The sequence below is a fragment of the Trichosurus vulpecula genome, chromosome 5, assembly GCF_011100635.1.
Source record: "Trichosurus vulpecula isolate mTriVul1 chromosome 5, mTriVul1.pri, whole genome shotgun sequence".
Lineage (NCBI taxonomy): Eukaryota > Metazoa > Chordata > Mammalia > Diprotodontia > Phalangeridae > Trichosurus > Trichosurus vulpecula.
The window spans coordinates 106,611,616-106,627,691 of record NC_050577.1 but is presented as its reverse complement, the minus strand read 5'-3'; the positions used below and the strand labels follow the sequence as shown (position 1 = coordinate 106,627,691).

General features: G+C 42.1%; 1 protein-coding gene across 1 annotated transcript; it reads left to right on the top strand.

Annotated features, from left to right (window-relative positions):
• The first annotated feature begins 873 nt into the window (after positions 1-873).
• Positions 874-7,848, top strand: NDUFB2 (NADH:ubiquinone oxidoreductase subunit B2). Its single transcript, XM_036760457.1, has 3 exons — positions 874-1,088; positions 3,071-3,215; positions 6,452-7,848. The coding sequence occupies exons 1-3, from the start codon at positions 982-984 to the stop codon at positions 6,524-6,526; spliced, it is 327 nt and encodes a 108-aa protein (XP_036616352.1). The 5' UTR covers positions 874-981; the 3' UTR covers positions 6,527-7,848.
• Positions 7,849-16,076: the final 8,228 nt, after the last annotated feature.

Below are 16,076 nucleotides of genomic sequence, written 5' to 3'. Positions count from 1 at the left end.
TCACGGAGCTAGTAAGCGTCTGAGGCCGAATTTGAATTCGGGTCTTCCTGACTCTAGGCGACACTCTATCCACCGTGCCACCTAGCTGCCCTAAAAAATCGACATATGTATGATAGCTACCATTACCACTACCACCACCAACATCACGACTGCTACTACCACCACTACTACTAGTACTTCCAGCTCTAAAGCTATGACTCCTTGGGACCTACAATTACTACTCTGCCGCAATCCCCAAAGGTGCCAGCCCCATAACAACTTTATCTGTGCTTTGGACAATTTAGTCAGCGCATGCTGGGGGCATTCACTGGGAAGGAGAATAAAACTAAAACTTTCTTCCGGCTCTCCAACTCCAATGTCAAAGAACACCCTAGCTTTGTTTGGGTTTAGGGCCAGCCAAGGCTTCCTGCACGTGTCTCCCCGGTGGGGGTGGGGCAGTGTGCTGGGCGTGGTTACAGGATACACCACTCCCGACAGCGTCCACGTTGCTAGGAGATTACCTAAGCCTGCCCAGGACTGAACCACTCTAGAGAGCCCAGGGGCAGATAGGCTACTTCTCGCCCCCTCAGCGGCTGCCTAGCACCTACACAGCGGAGACGTTACCGGAACGCTCCAGGAGGAAAGACGCTCTCTCTGCGAGAGGACCAGCAAGAGCCCAGCTGCTCCCCGCGACCACATCCCGAACCCCTTCCCCACGCGAAGACGGAGACATGGTTGGGTCCGAAACTGGAAGAATCCATTCGCTTCTATACGGAGGGGGGAAGGACGCAGTGTCAAGAATGAAGAATCAGTCAACGCTTGACTGACTTTGAGGGTCTCGCGAGCATCTCCCGAAAGGACGGCAGACAGTCCCGCCCACCACGCCGGCGGGGCGGGGCTCGGCTCGTGGCCGCCCGGGGGAAGTGACGTTGGCGGAAGGGGCGGGGCCAGGTCGGGACGGCTCCTCAGCGTCCGCCCGCGGCTCTGCGGGCTCTGGCGGTCATGTCGGCGCTGAGGCGGCTGGGGCCTTTCCTTCGCGAGGGAGGTCGGCGCTTCCTGGAGGGTCCGAGCGAGCGGACTGTTGGTCGCGGCATTGGAGGAGTCCGGCAGTGAGTGTTGACTGGTGGTTGGAGGGGTTTTCGGTCGCGTCGTTCGGCCGCGGGGCCAGCCATCACCTTGAAGGGCGCTTAGAGGGGACTCCAAGTCCCAGGATACTGAGCTGAAGTGCCCCGCCTCCGCCCCAGGGCATTGTGGGGCCGGGAACTCCTATGGGGAGGCGCTGATTGGACCACTCTGACTTTATGCTGTCCTCTGATCACTGTTCGCGCGCGCTCCTCCCTCTTCTCCTCCCTTCTCCTCCCTTTCCTGGAGCATTAACAATCTATACGATGGCAGCCGAGGCCAAACCCTTCATTTTAGGAGGAAATAAGGAACCCAGGCCCAGAGAAGGGTTACTCTTGAGCCAAGTTGGCAAGCAGTTATTTATTGAGTGCTTACTGTGGCTGAGGCTCTGTGCTCATTCATTCATTCGATCGACATGTTTTAAGCGCCTACTGTATGCCAGGCACTGTGCTAAGCGCTAAGGATACAAAAAATGGCAAAAGAGAGCCCATATCCTCCAGGAGCTCACAGCCTAAGGTGGGGGATAACATGCAAACAGCCACTTGCAGACAATATATTCAGGATTCATTTATTCAGTAAAGATGTATTAAATTCCTGCTATGTGCCAGGCAGTGTGCTAAGCACTAGGGTTACAAAGACAGCCCCTGCCCGCGAGGAGCTTACAGTCTAACGGGGGAGACCACAGGCAAACAGTCAGATGCAAACAACATATTCAGGATAAATTGGATATTATCATGGAGGGAAAGCTTTAGCACTAAGGAGGATTGGGAAAGGTTTCTTGCAGAAGGTGAGGTTTGAGTTGAGACTGGAAGGAAAGTAGGAGGGAGAGATGAAGAGGGAGAGCATTCCAGGCATGGGAGGCAGCCCGGGAAAATGCCTTGAGCTGAGTGATGCGATGCCATGTGCCAGGAAGAGCAAGAAGGTCTTAGAGTATCTGGAGAGAGAGTAGGGGCAGTTTATGAAAGGCTTTGAATGCCAAAAAGAGGATTTTTTCTCTGATCCTGGCCCCTCCCCCCCAATTGAAAAAGCTTTCTGTAGCCTTGCTGCCCTCTCCGTTCAGCTGTCAAACTGATCTTCCTAAAATGTAGGTCTGACCATGTCGCTCTCCGCCCTTTCAGTAAACTTCAGTAGCTTTCTGTTAACTACAGGATCAAAAGAAAACTTCACAGTTTGGGGGCTTTTGCACCGGATACAAGGGCTGGAATTTACTCCCTCCTCACCTCCATCTCTTAAAATCCCTGGTTTTCCTTAAGGTGAAGTTCAAGCATCACCTTCTACATGAAGCCTTCTTTACCTGATGCTTTAGCTACTGGTACCTTTCCCCAAAAGTCACTTTGTATGCATTTTTGTATCACAGTGCCATGTACACGGTAAGCATGCAATAAACTTTTATTGCATTGAAGTCCTTCTGAATTAGGTCATCCTATCTCTCCTTTCTCTTGCAGGCTATCTGCTTTTGGTGTGTTCTGTAGTTAAGAATAATTCCCAAACCAAAGTTATTTTTCTTTGCCTTAAATATTTTGAAGAATACAGAAAATTTTAATTAGAGGGGAATACAGGTATGAGGTATATTCATATGGGTCTGGCATCTCATTAATATTGAAGTTCTGTCCAATGTTGCAGTTTGCAACCCATTTATCCCTGCTCCTCTTCTGTGACTCATGTCCATGTCCTCCTTCCGTAAGTCTGCAATAGGAGAAGTCTGTACCCACCTTGCAGGAGGTCTTCCTCGATTTCTCCTGTACAGTTATTGTATATAATAATTTATCAAAATGAAGCTTCTTTATTATAATATTTATGCTTCAGGTTGCCATAGTACTTTAGAATTTATGGAGCACTTCTGCATCTCATTTGATCCTTATCACAACCCTTTGCATTGTAGTTGGGGCACACATATTTGTAATTCTGAAAAATCAAATACATTGCTGATGCAACAAGCACTTAAAAAAAGGGTTTTTTTGAATTGCAGTGCTGGAGATGGTGTACACATTCAGCCCCGCTACCGGCAGTATCCCCATCTTACAAAATCTCAGATCTTCCAATCTGAGCTGTTAAGTGCGACAATGTGGTTTTGGATTCTCTGGCGTTTCTGGCATGACTCGGATGCTGTATTGGTAAGCTTTGGAATAAAATTTTTTTATTTACGAATATTGACAAACACTCAAAAACTTTGTTCTGTATCCTTCATTATGGTTCATGATGCCAGTTCTGCTCCCACTATAGAGTATAAATGCCGTACTAGTTCAACCTGGAACTATCTGATGGGGGTGCCAAGGGATGCTCTGTGGGATAGTGTGCTTGCCTTCTAGGATATCTATTTCAACAGTTAGGGATGAATTATCAGATCTGAGCTTTGTTTAACACAATTATGAGTCAGAGATCCAAGATTTTATCTAAACTGAAGATTCTTAATCTTCGGTCTGTGGGATTTCAGGGGGACCTTGAACTTGGATGGGAAAAGAATACATATTTAATTTTACTACCCTCTAACTGAAATTTAGTATTTCCTTCAGTTATTTAAAAACATTCTGAGAAGGGGTTCATAGAATTTGCTAGAATGTCAAAGGAGTCCACAACACAAAAAAAAAAAACTCACCTAGATCCTTCTTAAACAAATTTATATTTTCAACTTCTTGTCCCTTTTTTGGGGGGGCAGAGGGGGATCAAAAACTTGTACAAATTTGCTGTTATCTTTGTATTTCAAATAATAGGATCTTAGTGTCATAGATTTAGAATCGTCAAGTCAACAAGTCAGCTCATTTTATAGATAAGAAAACTGACCAAAATCACCCTGGTAGCGAGTGGCAGAGCAGGGCTTTGGAGCTCAGCCCTCTGACCCTACATTCAGTATTCTTCCCACTGTGCTGCACTGCTTCCCATCTTGTCTAGAAAGCTGTCATGAGAGACTGTCCTAGGTCTTAATAAAATCTAGGAATACTCCAGCTGTGACATTTTCCCAACCTACCTGTGTAGTAACCCTATCAAAAAAGATAATAAGGTTAGTCTGATATGAACTGATAGCTCTTACTGATCACTGCTTCTTGTTCTAAATTCTTTATAACACATTCTAATAGTCTTGAATGTTCAACAAAACCTCTTGTCAGATCTTCAAAGGTGGGATCAGGTGGGTTGTTAGGACCACTAAGAAATAGTTTCTGAATAAAAAGCCACGAAACACTGGCTATGTCATGTATACATGACCAAATAAATTAGGTTCTTCTTGCATGATTGTAGAGCTTAAGGATCAAGAGATAATAGAATACGTTATCAAACTAATTGTTTTCCTCAGTTTATGAACCATCCTAGCTAGCAGCTTAGGGAGATTGCCACAAGTCACTGCATATAAACCGGCTAAAAGGAAATTATCTAATTTGGAGTCATTTCCTATTTTGCTGTTTAGTTTCTAATGGGGCTAGGATCATCTGAGAGGAATAGCTGGATGAGGACTGATCTCTGTGGCAGTATAGTTCCAAAGTTGATTTTCCTACAGAAAGTTTTAGTTCATCCTGTAGTCTGGGTCTGTTTTTAAGGTCCTTTCCATTAAGGTCATGTTAAACATTAAACTCAGAATATATAAGTGGCTTTTCATGGTACTTCTCATGCTCTCCTTCAAGCATCAGTGGTTTCCCCTTAGTATTCTGCTTTTTAGTAAACAGATGCTTACCCCATCTACACCCATCATGATTTTATAAACTTTTCTCATGTTAAGTCTTAGCTCTTGTCTTTCTGGACTAAAGAGTTTTTCCTTTAGTTTATCTCCCATTGAAGCCTGCCCATCTTCATGTCATCTTAGTTCTTTCCTGAATTTTTGCCAACCTTTTTTTGTTAGCAGGAAATGAGGTGTGTCCCCCCAGCTTTGAGATTCTTTAGTTTTCTAATCTATGCATGCATGAATGCATGAATTTGTTTGTTTATTTGTTTTTTGCAGGGGGGAAGGAAGGGCATTTGGGGTTAAGTGACTTGCCAAAGGTCACAGCTAGTAAGTGTGTCAAGTGTCTGAGGCCCGATTTGAACTCAGGTCCTCCTGACTCCAGGGCCAGTGCTATTCACTGGGAAACAGTGTGCCAAGCCCTGAGTGTACAAATAGAAAAGCCAGCCCCTGCTCTCATAAAGCACACATTCTAATGGAATCATATTCTATGTGCAGAAGTACCAATAAGAATAGGATAATGTTTTCATCTTTTGTTTTTACATCATCTAATTTTCCTCCTATACCTCTCCCCCCGGCCACTCCTAGAGAACCAGCTCTTATAACAGATTTAAAAAAAAAAAAAAAGGAAAAAAATCAGTAAAGCTGACCCTTTCATCAAAATATGTGGTATTCCACATCTTTGCAAAGTAGTGGGATGAGGCATCTTCATATATTTTCTTTGGGACCAAGCTTCTTCTTTGTAATTAATTTTCATTCCCATTGTTGTAGTCATGTATATTGTTCTCCCTCTGCTTACTTTACTTTGTATTATGTCTTCATACTTCTGAGTTGAGTGACTTTAGTTCTCTCAGTAAGGTAGGTATGGCCATGCCATATACTGTAAGTATGTAAAGCCAAGGTACCAATGGTGGCAAGAGGGAAGAAGAAAAGGTTTGGAATAATCATTAGATTAGATAAGGAATTAGATAAGGAGTTCATAAAGGTAGAGTAAAAGAATTGTTGAACAGCATTGAAGTCCCATATGTTCTTGTTTGTAGATGCCATTTTGCTGACAGGCATAGTGTCCTGGCCTCTTCATCAAGAGCTGAGGCCACTCAGAGGTCAGTTTAGCAATCCACACAGGAACAAATCTATCAGTATATGTATCTTGGGCAGCTAGGTGGTGCAGTGCCTGCTGTCTGGAGGACCTGAGTTCCAACTTGGCCTCACTAGCTCTGTGACCCTCCAGTACCTTTGCCAAGACGACCTCAAATGGGCTCATGGAGAGTTAGACATGACTGAAATGACAACCAAAAAGATGTGTCTTGGATAACCTTTACAGTTACACAATAAACTGGGCCCAACATTGAAGAAGGGCAGGCTAGATTATATTTGGGAAATCATACAGTGCTTCCAGTCAAGCATCTGCACCTTACAAAGATGGAGAGGTTTAAAGAATTTAGTCTACAGCACTGAGTTGAACAGGCCATACACAGAAGAAAGGTTAGGACCTCAAACAGGTTACGCAATGGCATTTGGTCATTGAGTATGAAAGGGGACCGGGAGAGGAGGAATGAGAGACGGGTACAGCCATTGATAGAGGGGTTGTTATGTCTTGAGTAGATAATACTGTTTCTCACTTCTCTATGGCTGTTTTTTTAAAATTTGTTTTCTCTAGTTGAATGGATGCTTGATTTTTTTTTTAATTGTTCCCACCAGGGTCATTTTCCATATCCAGATCCTTCTCAGTGGACAGATGAAGAACTGGGTATTCCCCCTGATGATGAAGACTAAGGCAATGTCATCACCACTACAAGTAGGTGCTACCAAGCACCTCATTGCCATTTAAATTAAAAAAATGTTAAATTGATGTTTTTCTTTTTCAACATCGGCACTTCATAATAAATAGTTCTCTCTCCCCCCCGTAGACTTTTTTTTTTTTTAAATAACAAATGAGTTCAGTGAAGGAAAATACTTGGCTATCTTAAAAATGTATGCCCCGTTTCACACTCATAGAAAACCACCTTTCTCCAGAGAGGTTAGAGGCATGTTTCACCCTCAGTCCTCTAAAGTCAGGATTAGACAGTGCATTACATAGAGTTCTGAATTCTTTCATATTATTATGGTCATTTTGGAAATTGTCTTCCTGGTTCTGCTTTTTTTGCCCTAAATTAGTTCGTACAAGTCTTTCTCAGTTTCTCTGAATTCTTTATAGTTGTTCTGATGTAATAATATTCCATTACAATCGTGTAATATGATTTGTTCAGCAACTTACCAATCGATGGACACAAATTTTTCTAGTTCTTTGCTATTACAAAAAGTGCTGCTATAAATATTTTTGTATATATGGGACCTTTCCCTCCTTTGATTTCCCCGGGGTATATGTGTTATCATTGGGTAAAAGAGTATGTACAGTTTAGCAGCTTTTAGGAGATTTTTTTGTAAGGAGTATGTAGAGTTTAGTGACTTTTTAGGAAATTGTTTTCAAGAATGTACTAATTCACAGCTGTACCAGTGCTGTATTAGCGTGTCAGTCTTCCTGAAACTCCTCTGTCACCACCCTTTTTATTTTTGCCAACCTGCCAGGTGAAACTTCACTTATTTTAACTTGCATGTCTCCTGAGTAGTTTGGAGTGTTCTTTCATGTTTGTTGATAGTTTGCATTTCTTCTTTGGAAAACCACCTGGCTTTTGTTTTCTATATACTTGTCCCTAAATATCTTGGTTATCAAACCTTTATTAGATATTTGTTATAGAAGCTTTTCCCCCAGTTAACTGCTTCCCTTCTAAGTGTAACTGTTGATTTTGTTCTTGCAAAAACCTGTCGATTCAGTGTCGTCAAAATTGTCCATTTTGTCTGTTGTGATTCTCTATTCCTTGTTTAAGGATTCTCTCCCTGGCCATAATTATGGCAGGCATCTCCTTCCATTTTCCTCTAATTTTTCTATGATGTGACCATTGTATACTTAGATGATGTGTCCATCAAGAGCTTCTTGTGTTTAGTGATAGACACAGTTAACTTTTGAGGGATATGCACTACTCTCCTCTAGAGATGATCCCTCAGAAGCAGGATACATACTGTGTAAGACATGAAGCAGAATAAACCGTATTACTTTATTTCTGCTTCTGTTCTAATTTCTTTCTTCTCCTGAGCTCGCTCATTTTTTTCTAACTAGTTTTCATTGATTATTCCCTTGTTTTGGTTCTGTTCTTTTTTAAAACACTAATTTGTTAGAATTCTGTCCCCCCCATTTGTGCAGATCTCTAGTGTTCTGCCATTTGCCTTTCCAACCCCATGGAAAACAACTTATTAGGACATGCTTCACTTAAGAGTGCAGAAAATCAGGGGTGGCTAGGTGGCACAGTGAGTAGAGCACCAGCCCTGGAGTCAGGAGGACCTGAGTTCAAATCCAGCCTCAGACACTTGATACACTTACTAGCTGTGTGACCTTGGGCAAGTCACTTAACCCCAATTGCCCTGCCTTCCCCCTTCCAAAAAAAAAAGTGCAGAAAATCAGTTTTTTTCTTCTTTTTAAATTGAGGCTACTAAAAAGATCCTACCCTCCACCCCTGCCCCCAAAACTACAATTTCAAGCTGTATTGCTAGGATTTAGCTAAGAAATCTTACAGAATACTTACGGAAATTTTGCTATGTGCTAGCTAATTACTGTAAAAATGTAAACACATTAAAAAATTTTGATGATCCAAATTTAAGGCTCTAAAGTATTTCTAAGGCATTAGTTAGATGTTTGTCTCTAGAATTTTGTGGAGGAAATAGCTAAAATCTATACAGTGCTTTGAGGTTTGCGGTGCACTGTACATTTCTTTTGATCCTTGCAACAAGCCTGTGAAGTGGGTGCTATTATCCCCATTTTACAGATAAGGAAACTGAGGCTGAGAGAGATTAAGGGACATTGCACCGGGTCACACCACTAGTAAATGTATGAGGCAGGGTTCCTCATTCCAAGTCTAGTGCTTCTATCTGTAGGCACAGAGAGGCCATGTTTTCATTCCAATAAATGGACCTCTTATATGGAAACAGTACTCTTTGAGGGGGGGCACAAGGAGCAGGTTTCTGTGGTTTCCTTGAGGTGACATCTCAGAAAGATGTTGAGCTGCTTTCGCAGCTTGCCTCATGGAGGATGCAAGACATTCACCATTGTTCTGTGTAGAATTCAGCGTAGTCGCATGTGTAGCGGTGAATCCCAGGCTATGAGACACGAATAGCTGGCCGTAACATTTCAGAATGATCCTTCCAGAAAGGCTTTTGGTTGAAACCCTTTCTCAGTGTTCTTACGTTTAAGCCAGCCCAAGTTTTTGCATTAAGGGGACATTAGGGACCTAGGGTTCTCCAGAACTGAATAGGTCCCTGCGATGCATTTCCTTCAGGCTGTAAACTGATTTTTACATAAGAGATGAAAAAAAATAAACTATGGTAAAACTGGTGTATTCAAATGATCATTAAACTTATCTTCCTTCATTTCTAGTGAGTGTAGGAATACATAGAGGGCAGCGCATTCACTTATAACCAAAAATTATGTTAGATCTTCTAGCTTTCCACTTGAATTAAGGGGGTTGGAGAAAGTAACAATAATACCTTTAAGCAAGAAATTATTGTGGCAAAACTGGCATTTGAGAAGTGCATGTTAGGAATTTGGGGAGAAGGTTGGACTCTGAGCCCTTTGGGTAGGGATAGTCTCAAGAAAGCATGAATGTGGTCCAAAATCTGTGATGTGGATATCTTTATAGAAATTCATTTGAAGGTGAGTTTGGGGCCAATTACTTTTCCACCAGGCTGTTTGATAAAGGGACTGGGAAGAGGTTTCAAAAGTCAGCTACTCTTGACCACAGCCTGGGGTGGGGGTGGGGGGTGGGGAGGGGCGGGGGTCGGCGGGGGTCGGCGAGGGGGGGGAAGAGAGAGAAAGTTACCATAGCAACAGCTTGTCTACATATTCACAAGGTAATTATACATAATTCAGCCTGTCTGCAGTGCTTTCTGGGCCAGTCCTTCTAGGCATTCTGGTCACCTTTTATTAGGATACTTGTGGTCATAATTAATTCTTCCCCTCCTGACTTCCAATTAGTCCTTATGGTCTCTATACTTAACATTTTGGAACTTGATTATAATCTTTTGAATTGTCTTTTGTTTTGCATGTATACAAATCTTGTTTCCATCCAAACTGTGAGCTCAGTGATTTTTTTTAAATTATGAACTTAAATATCAACAAATAAAAATCTGTCCATATGCTAAAAATAAAGAGAATTATATTGGAAACCACCAATCTCTATTATATGCAGCTTGGTTTTTATTTTTAAAATGTTATATTGAGAGGCAGGTTGGTATGATGGGTAGAGAGCTGGCCTCAGAGTCATGAGGACCTGGGCTTAAGTCTCATCCCTGATGTATACTTGCTTTGTAACCCTGGGCAATTCATTTACCTCAGCACTTTGGGCAGCTTTCTAAGTTGCAGAAAAGATGCCAACCAGCGATTGGTAGGAGTTCACTATACCAATGAAATTACAAGTCTGGGTAGTACCAACTGCGTTGCTTGTCTGTCCCCTTTTGAATTGCCTTCTGTGTAATTTTTAATGTTTTATTTTCCCTCTTTTTTTTTTTTTCTCACTTGCTAACACATTTCCCTCCCTCAACTTTCCTCCCCACCTATAAAAGCCCTCCCTTGGAACAAATAAGTAAAGAGTCAAGCAAAGCCAAGTCATATATGACTATCTGAAATGTCCGTCTTATTCTATGCCTGTCATCTGTAAGACATGGGAAGCATATTTTATCATCGGTCTTATGGAGTCACGATTACTCATTATATTTATTAGAGTTCTTAAATTTTTTAAAGTTGTTTTCCTTTACTTTATTTCAGTCTCAGTTATTTTAGAAAATAATCTCCCTGTGCTTGGGAAACAATTCACTTCTTCAAGTACCTAAGTAACTAATTAAGAACCATCGGTTTTAGTTACTAGATTTGATTGAATAAAAGCATTTTACATACCGTTCTTCACTTATTCACCCGTGGGGCCCGCTGTGATCTTCGGGAGACTTTACTTTGTTGGTACAGATGTGATGATGCTAATTAAAGTTATATTCACATGAATGACAGTCCATCTTTCCTTTGATAATGGATGAGCTTTGTTCATAGTGACCAAGCCTTAGGCCAACTGGATTCCAAATGTTCAGTGAGTTCATTTGTGTTCCGCATCTGTTTGGAATCATAGCCTACTATAACAGGAAAAATCTATTTCACCTATTACAAGTATATCAGTGTTACTACACATTCTGTGTTTTAGTGTTTATGTAGAAATAATCCCAAGTCTTTTACTCATGGCTTGATTTATGCAGAACATTTAAATGTCTTGCATATGTGCTGAGTCCCAAACTAAGTAGCTTTTAACAATAAAACTGAGTGGGAAAAGTTTGGAGGGACATTCTTTTTATCCTTTTCTCCATTCCCCAAGGTAGAAGTGCTTCCCTCTGTGTCTAGGGATGTGTGATGCAGGGAGGCTTACATCACCTGAGGGGATAGCAGGGCAGAGATAAGGGACCTTAGTTCAAATTATAGCTGTGACACTTTATTAGGAAGGAAGGAGGGAGAGAAGGAAAGAAGATAGGAAATGAGCATTACATGCCTATATGCCAGGCACTGTGCTAAGCACTTCACAGACATCTCATTGGATCTTAACAGTCAAGAGGCAGGTGCTATTAATATCCCTGTTTTAGAGTTGAGGAGGTGGCAAACAGAGTTATGTGACTTGCCCAGGGTCACTCATCGAGTAAGTGTCTTGAGTTCACATCTGAACTCAGATCTGCTGTTTCCAGGCTCTAACTCCTCTGCCACTTAGCTGTTTGTCAACAGGTAAATCACATCCTCTCTGATTCTTGGTTTCTTCTGCTGTAAAATGTCAACAATCATATTGTGAGATTCCAGTGAGATGACACATGTAAATTGCTTTACAGATCTTAAAATATTATGTCAGCTGACATCACAGAGACTGTATAGTATAGTAGAAAGACCCCTCGATTTGAATTCCTTTTCTGCCCCTATTAGCTGTGAAAATTGGGCAGAGTCAAGGGTTGTGCTGGAGCTGATTCTGATAATGCAAGTTCAACTTAGAAGGGGTGTGTGTGGACATTTTTTTTTCCTGGAGAGCCAGTGGTTAAAGGTTTACCAGCACAACGTCATCATCCCTTTGGGCATCTGCATCCCAACTGTAAACTAGGGATCCTCCAGAGGCAGGTATGTTCTAAAGGTGAGTCGTAAGTGGTGGGTCTAGTCTAATTCTGGATTTAGTCAGGGGGCCTGGGTTTAAATCCTGACCCTATTGCTTATACCCCTGTGACCAGTCAGCAAACTTTAAAATTGTTGACTATGACTGTAGGCAAGTCACTAAACTACTCTGGGCCTCAGTTTCTTCAGCTGTAAAATGAATGCCTGATGGATCTAAGTACTGTGCTCCTCCTTGCACTACCTGCAACGGTTGTGAGGAAAATGCTTGCTAAACTGTGAAGTGCTGTAAGCTAAATGGAAGCTGTTGATGTTAGTTGTCATCTTTAGGTGGTAGAGGAACAAATTGCTAAGGAGAAAGACATTTAAGGCCTCTTTACTGCTATCAATTTTTTAGTTCTCTTAGGAGTCAGTGGCTCATGAAGACTGAATCACTCCTGATTTGTCTTCTCTCCCTCAGCATGTCCACAGCTAACAGAACTTTGATTTAACGGTGAGTTCAAGCAAACTGATCCTATTAGGCCCTTCTCTCAGAAATCAGCCTATCTTGAACTAACTTTTTAAGCCTTGTCAGAACTTGTTTGCTCAGGGAGTGTCTTCCTTCTTCCAGGAGGGTTCTGAAATCATTAGTAGGGGTTTACTTGGCAGTTCCTAGCTTATGAGTAGAAAGCCCTACCTTGCAGTAAGTTCTCTCTTAATGAGGAGAGGCTGATAAGGAATGGCTACAAAAAGTGAGATTTGTGGATACCTTTGAATTTGTTCCTACATGAATGAGGCTGGTGGAAATTTGCCTCAGTGTGAGCCTTTTCTATGTTCACACTCATCGGCTTACTTAAATGGACCTGATTCATTGTGAGAAACACCAAGCTCACTTCAAGGCACTGCAGATACAAAGCCTGAGGACACAGAGGAGAAATAGATGGTGTCTGACCTCCAAATGCTTATGTTCCACTTGGGGGAGAAACAGCATGTCCACAACTTAGTATAAAGAAAATGGAGGCAACAGTAAGAATTACAGGGGATGAAGGAAAACTTCAGAGGAGATTGGAAGATTCTGAGCCATGGAAGGAGAGCATCCTAGGAAGGGTTAAGACCTTGGACAAATGTAGATAGAAAGGGGAGATGGAATAGTAAATCTGTTAAGTGACCTAGTACAGTTTGGCTAGAAAGTAGAGTTTGTGAGAGGCCTACATGAAATACATCTGGAAAAACGGATGCAGTCAGATTTTGCAAAGCTTTGAATGCTAGGTAGGGAGTTTCTTTTTGTCTTACTGCAATGGAAAACACTTAACATGTAAGAGCAGGGCAGTAATGTAAAATGGTTAAAATCATCTTGGGATGTGAGGAGGTTGCCTTAAAGAGGGGAGATGTTGAAGGCAGGGAGACCAGTTAGAAGGCTATTCTAGTAGTCTAGGTGAAGAGATAATGAGCCGCTGAACTAAGGTGAAGGCTGAATGAGTGGAGATTAAGGGGCTGAGGTGAAAGGAGGAGGTAGAATCACAAAACTTGGCAGTTGATTGACTATGGGAGGCAAAAGAGAAAGTCCAAAAGGATGATGGGGGAAGATGGAGGCGCTTTCAAAAGAAGTTTGGAGCAGTTTTAGGTGGGGAAGAGGAGTTTTGTTTCGGACAGGCAGCAGTTTTCCCTTAAGACTGGGTTTCAGGACAAAGATGAGGGCTGGATGTATAGATCTGAGCTTTATCTGCACAGATGAACCCGGGGAGCTGCTGAGCATGTGTAGGAGAAAAGCCCCGAGGAACATAGTGTCAAGAGGGATGGAGGAATGAATGATGATCTAAGAGGAGACTGAAAAGGCCAGAACTCACTGAGAGCAGTGTCTGTGATAGGGGTCATTTGACAGTCTGGTGACACCTACGGACCCCCTTCTCAGCCTCATGTTTTTAAATGTATGAAATAAAATGCATAGGGTTACAAAGGAAACCAATTCTATGTTGAACTAGTTATTGAAATGCTTTTTTAAAAAAGTTCACAGGCCTCAGGTTAATAAGCCCTGGCCTAGGAGAAGGGAGGAGTGATCGGCACAGGCCAAGGAGGATGAGGCCACGGAATTAACTGGTAACTTCAGAGAATAGTTTCAGGTGAATGGTGGGTTGGAAACCAGACTGCCAGGGATTGAGAGGTAACCAGTATACAGAAGTGGTTTAAAAAACAAGAGAGTTACAGGAAGATAGCTTGAGGGGATAGCAGGAGCTACTTAAGAGTCTTCAGAGTGGGTTATATCCGAGCATTTTTATATATAGCAGAGAAAGCTAGTATAGAGAGATCGAAGATGAGAGAAGGCAAACATCAGTGGAGCTGACTCATGGAAGAAACAAGATTGAGAGCACTGGTAAAGGAGAAACACACCAGGGAGGAAGGCAGGGAGGCCCAGGACACTGATAACACCCAGTAAGGGAAGTACAGCCAAATGTCTTTTCTACTCCTCCAGTTACCTGTACATTTGCAGGAGTATAGATAGGAATTATAACTACAAACAAGGAGGTGCAAAGGGTGGAGTTTTATAGGTGAAAGAAACCATTAGTGGCTGAAGAGAGGTGGTGGAAGTGTTTGCATTGTCACTGGGGATGAAGATCAAGATATATCTTCATGGTGGCAAGGAGTAAATTTGTTTCTAGTAAGAATGCATAAGGACAGAAAACTCACTCAAATGTTTTAATAAAAATGGCTTAGCCAAGGGATATTACTAACAGGAGTAATTTTTCTAGCTTTCTGGTTGGGTAGTGGGGTTGAAGCATAAACACATCTGGAAGAAATGGCAGCAAAGAATGTATGTATGTGCGAGGGATGGATGAAGGAACACCAACAGAGAATATTTATGAAAAGGGAGAAATACAAGGATTTTTTGAAGGTCTCAGTGTTGTTTTAAGCTTTAATGGCTTATCAATGAACTACTATCATACCTTTAAGCTGTTAAAGCTTAAAATGGCACCAAGGATTTTGGGACAGCCTCTATACCAGGGCTTCTTAAACTTTTTTCACTTGTGACCCCTTCAGCCCTTCTTAAGATGTCTATATGGGGTTGTGACCCAGTTTAAAAAGCGCTACCTATGACCTGAAGCCCTTAAGATTAGGGAAGCCCTTAAGATAAGGGTAGCCCTGAGCAAACTTTTATCTGGGAATGGATTGTAGAAGTAGTGGGTTGGGAGTTAGTTGATCTGAGTTCAAATGTTCTGCTACTTGCTGGCTGACCATGAGAAAATGACTTAACCTCTGTGGCTCTCATTTTTCTCATCTGAAAAAAAAAGCAACAGGGAGGTCCTAGATCACCTCTAAGGTCCCTGAGAAGCTCTATATCTTGTGATCCCATGACTCCTACTTGCTTAACACTATAGTAAATCTGGATCTGGTCTTTGAAAAATCCTCCTCCACTAATAGCTGGTATTTATATAGCACTTACTACATGCCAAGCACTGTACTAAGCACTTTACAAATACTTCATTTGATATAACCACTCTGTGAGGTAAGAGTTCCCATTTTACATCTGTGGAAACCGAGGCAAACAGGTTAAATGACTTGCCCAAGGTCACATACCTAGTGAATTTCTGAGGCTGTATCTGAACACAGATCTTCCTGACTCCATGGTACCAACTAGCTGCCCCTACTAGACTGTAATGATATACCATAAAGGACACTCAATCCGAAACCACAAGATAAACATAGATCAGTACCTATACTATGAAGGTTAGGATGACATGAGAAGTCATTGCAAACAGTATAGGACTTCACGAAATCCATTCATCTCAGAAGCTGCACTAAGGAGATGAGCCTATGTGGCCACCTACAGGTGCACTAGCATGTGCTGCCACTTAGGAAGGCAGAAACAAAGGCTTTTTTGGTAACCATTTGCCTTTGTTTGGGGTACAGCTTTCTCTCAGGTACAGATGAATCTCTGGCTTTTGCCACTATCGTTGACTCCTTTAGTTTCTGTGTAGTACCCTAAAAACCTGGAGGAAGGGGTCTTGTGGGGTAGGCCTGGCAAAGATATCCAGCTCCAGTACGGGATGTGCTGATATGCTTTATTTCTGGCCTATTCAAATATTATATGTGTGTGTACACACACACTGTAAACACAATTACAAAAATAGAGTGCTA

Bases quoted from the DNA above. Each gene is read 5' to 3' on its own strand.
- NDUFB2 (XM_036760457.1), top strand. From the start codon at position 982: ATGTCGGCGCTGAGGCGGCTGGGGCCTTTCCTTCGCGAGGGAGGTCGG. The intron at 1,089-3,070 runs GTGAGTGTTGAC...TTTGAATTGCAG, and splicing joins GGCATTGGAGGAGTCCGGCA to TGCTGGAGATGGTGTACACA. The intron at 3,216-6,451 runs GTAAGCTTTGGA...TGTTCCCACCAG, and splicing joins ATGACTCGGATGCTGTATTG to GGTCATTTTCCATATCCAGA.